Source organism: Grampus griseus (genome assembly GCF_964374135.1).
Source record: "Grampus griseus genome assembly, chromosome: 15".
In the NCBI taxonomy this organism is placed as follows: Eukaryota; Metazoa; Chordata; class Mammalia; order Artiodactyla; family Delphinidae; genus Grampus; species Grampus griseus.
This window is the reverse complement of record NC_139009.1, coordinates 84272638-84286514: the sequence shown is the minus strand read 5'-3', so window position 1 is coordinate 84286514 and position 13877 is coordinate 84272638. Positions and strand designations below refer to the sequence as shown.

General features: G+C 44.4%; 1 protein-coding gene across 1 annotated transcript in view; it reads right to left on the bottom strand.

Moving 5' to 3' along the window:
• SLC9A2 (solute carrier family 9 member A2) overlaps positions 1-785 on the bottom strand; it is a gene marked incomplete at its 5' end in the record, with an annotated part of 87152 nt that extends 86367 nt beyond the window's left edge. Inside the window, one exon of the mRNA XM_082672672.1 lies at positions 467-785. Coding sequence (XP_082528798.1) covers positions 467-785 — 319 coding nt within the window. The remainder of the gene's footprint in view (positions 1-466) is intronic.
• Between the last annotated feature and the right edge of the window lie 13092 nt (positions 786-13877).

The window sequence follows — 13877 nt, the reverse complement described above, 5'->3', positions numbered from 1 at the left end:
CTGGTCCCCTTCCAGGCACCTCACTAGTCAGGTGCACGGCAGCGTCTGCGTCCCTGCCAAGGCACGTCTCTCTCCCAAGCATCCAGGGCTTCCACCGTTCTAGCCTGGGTGCTGCTGCCGCCCCTCTCCCAGTAGGTGAGACCCATGAACTTCAGCCCACTGCCCTCCTTCCTCAGTAAAGAGGTCTCAGCCTCAGCAGAGGGCTCTCACACTCGGCGTTCCAGGCAGAGCAAGCCGCAAATCGCTAAATTTGTACGGGTTAAAACTCCGGGGCTATTTCCAGGCCAAGGTCCACTCAAGAGCCAAAGCATGAAACTGCCCCTCCCAGGGTCCCTTTCATTGAAGCTGCTCTGTCGTCCCTGCCCTGGTCCACGGGGAGGCGGCCACGACCCAGAGGTCAACTCGCCGATCCGGGCACCCTCCCGGCCTTGGTCCCCGCCGCACCCCGCGGGTCCAGCTCGCTCACCGATCTTGGCCAGGGAGGCCAGCAGGATCCACAGGGTGATCTCGAAGGGGATCTGCACGTGGGGGTAATCCAGGGTGAACACGGGCAGTCGGCTCTCCTCGAACGGCGTCGTGCCCGGAGCCACCACGCTCGCGGGGCTGGGCGGGCTGGAGCTGGTGCCCATGACCCGCGGCGCGTCCAGCAGGGTCTCGGCCAGGGCGCCCGCCGGTCCCGCCACCTGCAGGAGCAACAGCAGCAGCAGCAGCAGCAGCAGCAGCAGCAGCGGCTGAGGCGGCGGCGGCGGCGTCCGCCGGCTCCGCCGGGTACCCGCCGGCTCCATGGGCTCGGCTCCCCCCGCTGCCGTCGTCCCCGAGCTCGGCCCTCGGCGCGCTCAGCGCATCGCCCCGGAGCGGGCAGGGCCGCCCGCCGGGCCCGGCACGGAGCGGGCAGCGAGAGCCGCCGCCGCGGGGCCGGAGGTCTGCAGCGCACCGGCCGGGTCCCCGCCGCGAGCGGGCGCGGCGCCTGGTCCCCGGGGGCGCACGGGACGCGAGGCCACGGCGCGGAGCCTCGGCGCCCTCAGCCGCCCTCCGCCGCCAGCCGCCGGCCCATGTCCCGTCCGCCGCCCGCCGCGGCCCGCGGGCGGGGGCGGGGCGGGGCGGGCGCGGCGCCGGGGCCGCGGGGCGGGAGGACGGGCCCGGGGCGGGCGCGCGACGCACCGGCCGAGCCCTTGGGCGACGCGGGGCCCGGAGCCGCGGGGGCGGCTGCCGCGCTCGCAGGGGCCCCACGACGCGCGCCGAAACCCGCCAGCCTCGGAGCCTGCGAGCTCTGGGCGGAGGGGCCGCGCGGTGGCCGGAGCTGTCCCCGCCCCGGAGGCCGCGGCGGGAGTCCATCCAGGGAAGGGGCCGTCGCGACCCAGGCGGCGCGCGCAGGGGACCCGGGGCGCGGAGCCGGGAGGAGACGCCGGCCCAGCCCGCGCCCCGCAGAGCTCCGTGCCCCGTAGGGAAGGTTCAGAAAAGCCTCCTGTCGTTCCCCTTCCTGGGCTTAATCAGGTCGCGCACAGGGCACGCTCTCGGGGCGCTGAAGCTCCCCGTGCAGAACTCCGGTTCCCACGCTCCCATCGAAGCCCTTTCTTTTCCACCGTGTACGGGTGTCACTCATCGGGCCCCTGTCGCTTCCACTTTTCTCCTCCCCGCCCCCGTCACGAAAAAGAAAAACATCCTCTCTGTTTTCAGGCTTCGAGGTGTCCATGTCCGCGAGCAGCAGAACCACCATTATTTCGTGGAAAGCCCGTGATTTGCCGAGCTCAGATTGACCGGCTCCACTAATTACAGGACGGTCTGAGGGCAGGGCAGGGGAGGGGAGGAAACGTGGTGCTTCTTCTGCACCCGAAAGAGCCTCATCCGCCAGCGCAGCCCGTCCTCCTGGTTCGCACAAGGCGTCTTAGACCTGCCTGCAATCTGCTGTCCCAGCATCTTTATCACCAGGAACTGAAGGGACCCTAAAAGCTGACCAGTTGTCACTCAACTAACTGAAACCATTTTCCCTTCGATATTTAGGAAATAAAATCCTTCTCTTTTCTCATTTTTTAAAATGTGTCCAAACATGGCTCCTGCTATTACACACCCTGCAGTTCAACATTCAAAGCAGATTTTCTTTTCAAAGTTCTAACACAGGGAATCCGTGAAATGTCAGCAGAAGGTACAAGAAAAAATAATAATAATAATTAGTAATCCTCCACCTAAACAGAACCATATAAGGAACAGCCATCTTTGGACCTTGAAAGTAATGCAGAGACAAGTCCAGAATAAAAATGGGAGGATTCTAGGAGCTGGCACAGACACTTCACGTAATACTTTATAAAGCATAACTGTTTCAAAAGCGCAACAGAACAGAATGTAAGGATGTTCTATCCTCTTAAAAAAAAAAAAAAAACATGGCGCCATGCAAAAATCTGCCTCCTCTTCTCTATTGGAAACTTTCTGCTGGAAATTTGTATTAAAGGTGAGAGTCACATTCCTCATAAGGAAGGAGCAGCAAATGACAACTGCTTTAAAAAAAAATGTGCATCTCTACATGGGAAGCTCTATGCAAGGTGTTTTGCTTGTATTTTTCTTGTTGTTGTTGTTGTTAATCATAAAAGCCAAAGAGATAGACATTCTTGTACCCATTATATAAGTGAAGAATTATAGATGCAGAAAGGTTTGAAAACCATCAGAAAAGCAAACAGACTTACCCAAGTTTACAGATCAAATAATGGTCCAAAAGGAATTCAAGCCCAGGCCTGTCCATGTAACACTCCTTCCATCCCACCCTCCACCCTGTGACTATTTACCCCAAAACAGCAGGTCAGTTTCTCAGGTGCTTTCAAATAGAATAGTGGAGAAAATTTTAGGAATTATCCACAAAAGCCATAGCAGAATAAAGCCTTATTTCCAGTAAGTGACTCAGGCCAGTTCTACACATCGAGTGAAATAATGGTAGGACAAGGGCACATTCAGACAATAATTTCTAGAAGTTTGGGTCACATAATACTTTTAAGAATAATTGTGCCTCAGAACCAGGAAGATGAATGACAAATCGACGTTTCTGGGACCTTCCTGCCCATGGTAGCTGTAGTGACTACAGACTCCAGTATCACTTTAACTTTATGAATCTAGGCTAGTGCAGTTAAAGGTTATCAACCTTTTCTTACACTTGGAAAAATGCTCTTTTATTTATTCTTATCCGTGGAAGATGAACAACTTGGTTTAAAAAACACTTTTTTCATTTCTCCCCTAAAGCAAATAAGAAAGAGTTAAATTGCACCCGCTTGCTGACAAGGACTTGGCTGAGACGTTTCTTCAAAGGGCCCCATGACTGAAAGATCCCGTCTCTACTAAGTTAAAATCGTTAGTGGCTTCCTAAGTGGCAGTGACCCCCCTGCACCACTGCGTGGCGCCAGCACCCTCTCCGCGGGTCAGCGGCCCCCAGAGCGTCCAGCCCTGTGTGTGAGCTTGATCAGGAGACCAGGAGACAGGGAAAGCCTCCATTGTCGGGTACTAGTATAATAGTCAGGAGAGTACCTAGCGGTAGTGAGAACTGATATTCCACACTATTTATTCTTTACAGATTTTTATAATATTCATACCTTAACTCCCCCTTCTTTGAAATCTGCATTGCACAACCACGAACCCTTGGTTTCATAATAATATTTCAATTCAAAAATCTTTGCCTGTAAAAAGTTGACGCTTGTAGTACTGTTGATTTTTTTGGGGTTATATTTGAGGTCTTAAAGTCTGAACTAGCTTCCTTTTTTTTTTTTTTTAAGACTTAGTCCTCAGCAAAAAGCTGGAGCCCTCTTCTTAGAGAGCAGCCCTATCGAGGAGCATGCAGTGGTATTTTATTGGTTTTTATTGGTGGTTTTTATTGCTGTTCGTGGAATTAAATGCTTTTCTCTCTTTCGTTTTAGCCAGAGGTATTTGTTTCATTTCAGCAGAGAAATGTTTTACTATCTGAAAAGCTACTTTCTGCAAATTCAAGGTTATAAATGAGTGGTACTTTTGACATCAAAATCTCCTAGTCTATTTAAGATGAGATTCTGTTTTCAGATATTCAACCAGGAAGTTTTTCAGAGGCTCAGTTTTCCTTCACAAAATGAGAGACTTGGAATAGGAAACTTTCTTTCCTTATAAAAGACTTTACAGATCTAAAATTTGAATCCAACACATCTGTGTGAAGAGGACACACACCTAAATCCTTCCTCACCCTCCTCAAGCACCTTGGTGTCACCTGTGGGAGGAGAGATGCCCTATCCTTTAAGCTTTGCCACGTTGTGTCTGAACTCTGATGTGCAACGCAGCCAGAAAGCAAAAAGACAACCCATAGGACCGTCTGAGTAGTATCCCACTGTTCCACCTAAGGCACACTCATTCATCAATTCAACATATATTTGTAGAGTCCCTGCAGTTGCTGGGCACCTGCAACTAAAAGTCTCTTGGTACCTTTGGAAGCCCAGTAAGTAAGAGCGCTTCAGAGGATTATGGGGGAGGAAACATAATTTTCCCTCTACCCTTCTGAGTGTTTAGCTGAGACCCCTAAAGGTTAACAAGGGAAAAACAAACAGAAGTTTATTAACATGTGTATCTCATGTATACATGAGAGATATCCAGGGAGAAATGATCTCTCTCCAGGGTGAGATTCAGGATGAAACACCATCTTTGTAGGGAAAGGGAAGTGCGGATGCAGCCTTTTAGAGGAGAATAAATTATTTTTAGGAAAAATGAATGGGCCCTTAGAAGAAGAGATGGGAGATATGACAGTTGGTGACACAGTTTGTCTGATGTCAACTTCTAGTCTCCTCTCCTGTGACCAATCTTTCCTGGTTGAGGAAATGGCCAAGGAGAAGATTTATGACAGTTGATTTCCTTTCAGAGGATCTGTCCTTGGGCAGCGAAGGGAAGTTCAGAGAAAGCCTCCCCCTGCACTGGCTGTTTTTCAAGTGACTGCAGCTCAAAATCATCAATATACCAAGGTGGCAGATTTGGGGGCGGCATATTCTGCTACCCTTCGGGATCATGGCAAAGATGTTTCTAGAAACAGGAGTTGGAGATGAGGAATATCTTTGCAAATGTATATTTTGATTAGTGTTCTAGAATTTAATCAATGTCTACCATAGTGGAAACAGACAGAGATATGACCAAACCCAAACCTGGATAAAAAGGAGCAGAGTTTAAAACACTGATCTTCATCTAAGCATCTCTGTCCACTTCCCATTCCCTTGAATCATGAGTAATTCCTTAAAGCTTTCTGAGTTTCCATTTATCTGTCCAAAGGTCACTGTTAAAAAGCATTCGTGTGAGGGCTTCCCTGGTGGCGCAGTGGTTGAGAGTCCACCTGCCGATGCAGGGAACACGGGTTCGTGCCCCGGTCCGGGAAGATCCCACATGCCGCGGAGCGGCTGGGCCCGTGAGCCAGGGCCGTTGAGCCTGCGCGTCCGGAGCCTGTGCTCCGCAACGGGAGAGGCCACAACAGTGAGAGGCTCGCATACCGCAAAAAAAAAAAAAAAAAAAAAAAGAGGAGGAATAGAGAGTGGAATTCTTACAGTTTGAATTTATTTATTTCTGAATTTATTTTAATATATACTTTGGTTTATGAGAGAAGGGCTACAAAAGGTTAATGTAAATAATTTTTGAAATTTGTTCATTCAATATTCATATTCATTCAACACATGATTATTCAACTGAATTTTTTAAGACTTTGCAATAGCTGCTTATAATCGCACAGCAGAAAGTGTTTTCATTAATGGAACTCATTTTCTCATGGGTTAGTATAAATCTTACATGGTAACTCAAGCTCAAAGAAACTTCTGGCTGTAAAAGCAAATATCAAGTAAGTTTTACTCCCTAAAACTACTTATAAATGCATGTTTTATGATATGCATTTAATATATTCAAGTTCTTCTAGGTTAGAATACAGGTTTAATTTTATGAAAAATACTACAGTAGCTTTGATAAGTATAATTTAGTTTGCTGTATTAGAAATAATGATGATAATATGATGATATGAATGATAATATTACCCTCTTATTGTATTTTAAAATTATATGTCCAATAAAATAAACAGGCTATAAACATTCAAAGAGGATTCCTTTATAAGAGGCAATATGGCATCTTCAACGTAAATCACTCAAATATGCCCAACCACTGGCCCTAGGAATGAAATTTCACATCATACAGTGAGGCTCTCTGAGAATTCTATTGAGGAAGTAAAGTGACCCTTCTGTGAATATTCCCTTTTCTGGAATAATCGAGCAAATATTAGACTTATTAGTGCATATTATTGTTACGGTCCCTTTGATGATTCAACTTAAATTTTATACTTATACTTATTATATTTTTGTCTTGAATTGTTCTTTATAAGTGTGAATATCTTTCTTATCCTAGAATTAGTTGAGAAAAAAAGGATACACAGGTACAGATGAATGAATGGTAAGGAAGACATGGTAGTTATCATGAAGGTGCACGATACTTACGTGCATCCTTAGGTGGGCACATTTCTGCAGCTTCCCAGGTCTCAATTTCTGTATTTCTTCATTTATGAAATTGAAGTAATAATGTCTACTGTAGAGAGCTGCTGTCAGGATTGACTGTGAAAATGTATGTACAAGCACCTGGCCCAGATCTGCAAAGAGTACACACTAAATGAATATGGCTGTCTATCCTACATGGCCCCTGGAGGTCCCTGCCAGCCCCAAGATTCTCTGTGTCACATGATGCAATGCCTAGTGACCATCCATACTGGTCAATAACACTTGGGTCCTCTATGAATCCCAGAAAATCATAAGAATATATTTTCAGACTAGGTCTCATTTCACTTACTCAGGGGATGCCGGTCTGCACTGGTAGAAATATACCTCCTTCACAAGTGTGACTAGGAAATGTAATTCTTTGCCTTTATGGATCCAAGGGACTTAGATTGTCAATGGTTCAAAATTAACTTGTAATTTATTTCTATTTTTTTAAATTATGTAAGCACTATGGAAACAATCAGATGGAAATAAAAATAATGAAGGTGGAGGGTATAATTGGCCAAAGCGCCAGTCTTTATCATGTACTCAACCCACCATTTGCCTTTGAGTCTGTAGGTACACTGTACATCAAGAATGGCTAAACCCTATTGGCTATACAAATAAAAAATTAACTTTAGTTCTACTAGACTTCATTTCAGGTCTATTTAGGTTTAAATTCAGGCTTTGAGTTCTAGATTAAATTCATGTTTATTTGGATTCATGTCCAACTACTTGAAAACTCTGACCTAGTTACTAATCTAAGGAGTTAATGGTTCAATTATCCGGGAACCCTGTGTAGTCCCTGACGTTAAAGGCTATCAGAAAGGACTTCCAACAACTATTTGTTAAGAATATATGAGCTATAGCCATCAGGGGGGCCGCCAGTGAAGAGTTACACTGGGCCTGGAACCCTGTTTTCCCAGATGTTCATGCTTTGTTGATTACATCACAGGCAGGGACCAGATAATCCAGGCTTATAAACTAGCACCCAATGAATCACTGAAGCCGAAAGGGCTCAGAATCCTTTTCATCAGCACTTACAGAGGAGTGTGACAGTCTCCACAATACGAAACAGTAGAAGAAACAAGGAAGCAAAATGTCCATAAACCAGTTCTAAGGAATAGCGTGTTCAACGCCTCTCCTCTCATAAATTAATCTCCAAGCAACTGAAAAAGAAGAAGCTGAAAAAAAATAAGAGCTGGGTCTTCCTCTTACGGGGGAGCACTTACACACGTGCACACACACAAACGAACAATCTTTTCCATTCCAACACTTGCATTTACAGGCAAAGAGAATGAATAAGGTCCTAAAAGATGCACTGACTTAATCCAAGATCAGCGCCACATCCCAGTAGGAAATTCTGACCTCCTGACTCGGTAGCTTGGTCTCTTGCCATTCAGTTTAATAATCCTTATAGTTGATGGTCCAAGAAGGTTAATGAACCTTAAACATTTCCAGGAATCTATCTGGAATTGGCTGGAAAATGTTCCACTTGAATATGAATAGAGCATAATCATGGAAGTTGTACAGACAACGAGATTCCACACTACTAGATTATCATTTTGAAATATTATATGTTTATCAAGGAAAATGAGATTTAGGAAGAAAGAATTAGCTAAGAGTTTATCAGAGTAAGTAAGATTTAGGAGAAGAGAAACGCAAATGATTTTCTGATTCCCCAGTATGCAGAATAGCCTAGTCCATCCTCCTGACCTATAGAAAAGAAAGAATTGTAGAAAGTTCTTGTTAATTTTCCATGAAAATACAGCTCACTCAGGAGTTGAAACCAAATCAAGCTAAACTCAAGAAACTTTATACGGCAACACATACACACACACACACACACACACACACACACACACACACACCCCTAGCTCGGTGGTGGCCTGGATTCTCAGCAGGAAAGTCAAGCAGGGCTTTACTGACACCAGCACCTGCTGCCTTTCGTGCCCTATTTTCTAGACGCTCACAACTTTGCCTGCCTCTCTTAGGGAAACAGCTGCAGAGAGGAGCCTTTGGTGACTAAGCAGAACAGTTCCCATGTGGTAAAGCTTGGGACAAAGGTCAGCTGTGATAAGAATCCCATAGCTGTGGATGAGGAAGAAACAAAATTAGAAAAGAAATCTCAACCCAGTTTTCCCCGCACTCTGTACTTACCCACTTCATGATGTCCTTACTATTTTTCAAACTTCCAGTCTATTGACAAGTGGAAAAAATTTTAATTATCTGGACGAATGAAGTAAAAGAAAAAAATGGTTATGCCAATTAACACACTTCCCCCCCCAAAAAATTACCTGTATAATTAGTTCTCTTTTCCATGTAGTTTTTCTGATGAAGAACTGATCTCCAATATAACCCCAACAAAGGCAGTCACTCCCCATTCCTCTATGACTCTCTCATTCTGTGTATGGTCCATATTATGAATTGCATTTAAATGCATATCACACACTCTTAAATTTATTTATTTTTTAAATCACTTCTGTATGTTTATGTGTTTTGTCTTTCCCTTTGTATTTTCACAAAATAGGGTAGGGAAACTAAAATTATCCCTTAGGGTGGGCAGGGACTGTGCCCTGTGCTTTTCACACTTTTTTTTTTTTTGCGGTACGTGGACCTCTCACTGCTGTGGCCTCTCCCGTTGCAGAGCACAGGCTCCGGACGCGCAGGCTCAGTGGCCATGGCTCACGGGCCCAGCCGCTCCGCGGCATGTGAGATCTTCCTGGACCGGGGCACGAACCCGTGTCCCCTGAATCAGCAGGCGGACTCTCAACCACTGCGCCACCAGGGAAGCCCTTTTCACACGTTTTACTCATGGTTTGCCTGTACATTGCTCCCCCATCCTCCCCCTTCTCCTTTTCCTCTTCCTTCTACCTCGCTTTCCTTTCACACATACACATACGCTATATATACATACTTACATACTTCAGTTTGAAGCCATGTATAGAGAATTAAATGATTTCCTCTGATGACAATATGTTAATATCCAGCTTGCTCTATCTATCTATCTATTTATCTATCTATCTACCTATGTATCCATCCATCTATCTATCCATCTATCTATGTAACTATGTATCTATCTATCTCCACCCCCATAACTTTTCCACATCTAAACAAGGAAGCATGCTTCCTTTTCTTCATAATCCAGTCTAAATCTAACCTTTTCCAGGGTTTTACTATATTTCAGCTGGTCAGAGAGTGATCTATGATTACTCTCAGCTTCTTCATTTCATTAATATCATTTGCTATGGTCTCAGAGAGAAGGTCTCTAGAATTCAGGCTTGTAAAATGACCAGGAAAACCTGGAAATTAAACTTCAAGGAAAAAAAGAAAAGAATATGTCCATTAACCTAAAAATAGTGGTTAGGCCGTATTCACAAGAACAAACTATTTGGCTTACGTTTGAGTCCTTTTTAACAAACGGTGTGGCTCGCGGCCTGAGTCATAGATTATGAACACAACCAAAATATATGGGATATTTGGCTCACCCACCTTGTGTATATTCAACTCAAGGTAAGAGTTAGTTTACTTTTGAAAAATATGCCTACCGTGCAATCCAGTTCTTAGTATTTAAGAACCAGTTATAAACCTGTTCTTAAGACCAGTTGTTTAATTCACAGACATCAAACAAAGCTGTAAAACCAGTTCCTCTATTAGGCTGTAACAAGAAGACAACAACCTATTTCTATCAATCTTTTTATTAGATTATGTAGTTGTCTCTGTAAATAGACCTATATTCTCCTACTAGTACCTGCAGTCTACCTTTTGTAATTGTTGTATATATTGTTCCCATTTAAGCAGCCCATGACTTAATCACAAGACGCTTCACCACAATTTCTGAATGTAATGGCATCCTCATGTTTTCCACCAACATCTCAGTGTGTTTCTATCCTGAGATGTGTTTATACTCCTGGAAATGGGAAAATACTTCATCAGGCATGGTTGTACTTTGGTCTGAAAGCCTGTGGTTGAAATGATGCCTATTTAAAGGTATATTTCCTAGTTAGATGTATTAACATGTAAAATGTTGATCCATGTAAAGTTTTTCAAAAATTTTGAAAGTATCGTGGTAAATTAGCATATTACTATATAGGCTTCGTCCCGAGGTATTTGGACATAGAGAATAAGAAAAACTAACAAATTCATCGTGTCCACTGAAGTCACCTGAAAAGAAATATAAGAATATCAACAAGAGATTGAACAAGTACGCATGCATTATTGTGGGAAAACCCATTTTTATTTCTTTACCATTGACTAAACAGTTGATTATTTTTGAGAAGCATCAAAAGTAACTAAACTTCTGAATTTTTCAATCAATTCTAAGAAAATCTTTACAAAAATAAGAAGTTAGTTTTTTGTTTTTTTTTTTTTTTAATTTTGCGGTAAGCGGGCCTCTCACTGTTGTGGCCTCTCCCGTTGCAGAGCACAGGCTCCGGACGCGCAGGCTCAGCGGCCATGGCTCACGGGCCCAGCCGCTCCGCGGCATGTGGGATCTTCCCAGACCGGGGCACGAACCCGCGTCCCCTGCATCAGCAGGCGGACTCTCAACCACTGCGCCACCAGGGAAGCCCAAGAAGTTAGTTTTGAGCAAATCCAACATCCTCAAATCCTGTGCTGCACTGTCCTACCGGCAGGCACTGCACTTGGCAAACTCCTACCTGGATTAAGCCAGACATCTGGCTTCTCTGTACGTACATGCAAACACCAGTGGAAAACATCACAGGTATTAAGGTCTGGGACATGATCAGTTCACAATCTCCCACCACTCCTGGACCCTTCATGTTGCCAGGACAACAGCTAGGTTTTCTTACCCAATTTGTAGTGTTTATTCTTTTCAAACCTGCTCTACTTTTCTCAAGAATAGTAATTCACCTCCTCCCCTCACCACTCTGCCCTCCTTTAAAAAGAAGATAGAGAAAGCATAAGCAAGAACTCTCTCACCTACACCAGATTAACCATCTATTTGCTTTCATACCCGTATTCTTCTCTTTCCCTACTGATGGGGGCCTCAATGCCTACCTAAATTTTGTTCTTCAAATCTCATTCTCTTGGGTCTTGTCAGGAAGTTATTATCCTGGTGTTTCCCTGACATTTGGCTAGTTAGTCCCTCCCTCTGTACAAGCAGGGGTCCCCTCTTCCTCCACAGCTTTCCTTCTGTGGCTTTGGAGGCACATTCCTAGCCCCCCACTGGCAAGATCCCCTCATCTACCTGCCCCTTATTTATTGAGCTGTTGAACAACATCCTTCATCCTTCCGTCCTCTTATTCTTGTATTTTCCACGAACGTTTTCCCCTTCTCCCCTGGTGTTCAAATCTGCCAGTACTTGTGATATGTGAATCGACCACCAGCCCTAAATTCTCTACGGAACTCAAATTCACATTTACTGTGGGACAATGCCTCCAGGGTATCTCACAGTTGTTAAAGATAAGAAAACAGCCCCAAATGGAGTCACTTATCTAAGTCCCAAGTCACCAAAACCAGACTTAACTTAATTACAGTTTCAGCTCTCCCAGAAATGGAATCTTAAACCAGTCAATCAGGAATCACCTCACCAGCACGAGGGAGGTCATCTGCCTGATAGACCCTTGCTATCTCTTAAAGGAAAGTAATCTTGCCATAACCAATCCGTTTTTGTTTTTGTTTTCGTTTTGCCTTCAACAGTGTAACTTCCTTGTTCCTGCTCCCTTCCGCGGATGCAAGTCTTTCATTTTGTAGCTCCTCAGAGCTCCTTTCTCTCTGTTGGATGGCATGCTGCCTAATTCGAATCAATTTTTGCTCAAATGAACCCTTAAAATATTTAATATGCCTCAGTTTATCTTTTAACACAGGTAACAATATTTTTAGAATAAAATTTATTATCATTTCTTCCCAGCCGTCCAATGTGACCCTAATCTTTTGTTTCATTAAACGCAAAACCATGTGTTGATGGCTCAAGTAATTTTGGCATTCTACTTGACTTCTCACTCCCCCTTAATCCTGCACAGAATCAAACTCCACCACTTCTCAGTGTGACTCCAAGTATCACTGCAATCCTTTCATATCCCTGCATCCCTGTTACATCCACCTGCTTGTTCCACCATCACCTCTAGCCTACATATTGCAATAGCCTCCCGGCCTCCTGGCTTTCCACGTCTGAGATCTACTCTCCCTTCTGTGGCCATGGAGATCTTTCCACTCAACGACTATGCTACATCCAACTAATTTAACTTGTAAGTCATCCTGTCCTCCATCACCTTTGCACATGCTAACACATTCCCCTCTACCTTTGCCTTTTTAACTCACACTTATTGGCTAGGCTTTAGCTAAGATGTCATTTTCTTTGTAAAAAATTCCTTCACACTGTGAGTCTGGGTAAACCGCCCTTCCAGTGAGCTCCTGTAGCATCCTACTGAATTGAAACTTCCTACTTAGTTGTCTGTATCCACTTCTGAATTTCAGAAAGCTTGCCTGTCTTGTTCACTGTTGTGGTTCTAGAACCTGGCATACAGCGCCTGGCATGGAGGGAATGTTCCAAATAATTCTTAAATAAATTCATGAATTCATAGATAAGCAAATCATTTTAGGACTGGCTGAAGACTAAATGGAAATAAGTTGGGGTGAGGGAAGAAAATCATTCACTCAGTAAAGTGATGCATGAGGACAAAATAGTCTATAAATTATTTTTAATGTCTATGTTCTATCATAAATTCTTAAAATGCATTATAAACATATGACTTTTACTTGTTTATGATAGATTCCATTTATTCTCATTCTCCATTCCTCTCAGTATCGGTGTCATTTGTCACATAATTTTGCACAGGTCTCTAACTGTGGGTGGGGCACATTTCCCTACCTCTGGACTTTGGTTTCAACACTAACATGAGCTTTGGTCAGTAGATTGATGTGAAGATGATGCTGTGTCCTTCTGCGTCTAAGACTCAAGCGGCCTTGAGTGTTTCTGCTGGTCCTTTTGTGCCTCGGCCTCAGCCAGGAGAATACGGCTGTGCAGACCCACTGATTCCAGAAGAGAATAAGAGACCCATGGAGCAGAGGTCCCCCAGCCAGGATGCTTCAGCTAACCCCAGCCTAGCTCAGCTGACCTCAGCTGACTTGGACCCACTGTTGCTCTATAAAGGCTTATGGATTTAAGCCACTGAGTTTTGGGGTAGTTTTTTTAACACCCAATTCTTGCAGCAGTAACTTCCTGATATGTCTGTCACTTGAATGTTTGGGTACAGTTATTCCAGAGAATGGTTATGATATATACTTGCCGTTGTTCATTAAAAAATAATGAAGTTGTAGAAAAAATATTTACAATACATATGTCCGTTAAAGAGTTAAATCCAGAATATATCAAGAATTTCCTGGTTAGGACTCCACGCTTCCACTGCAGGGGGCACAGGTTCGATC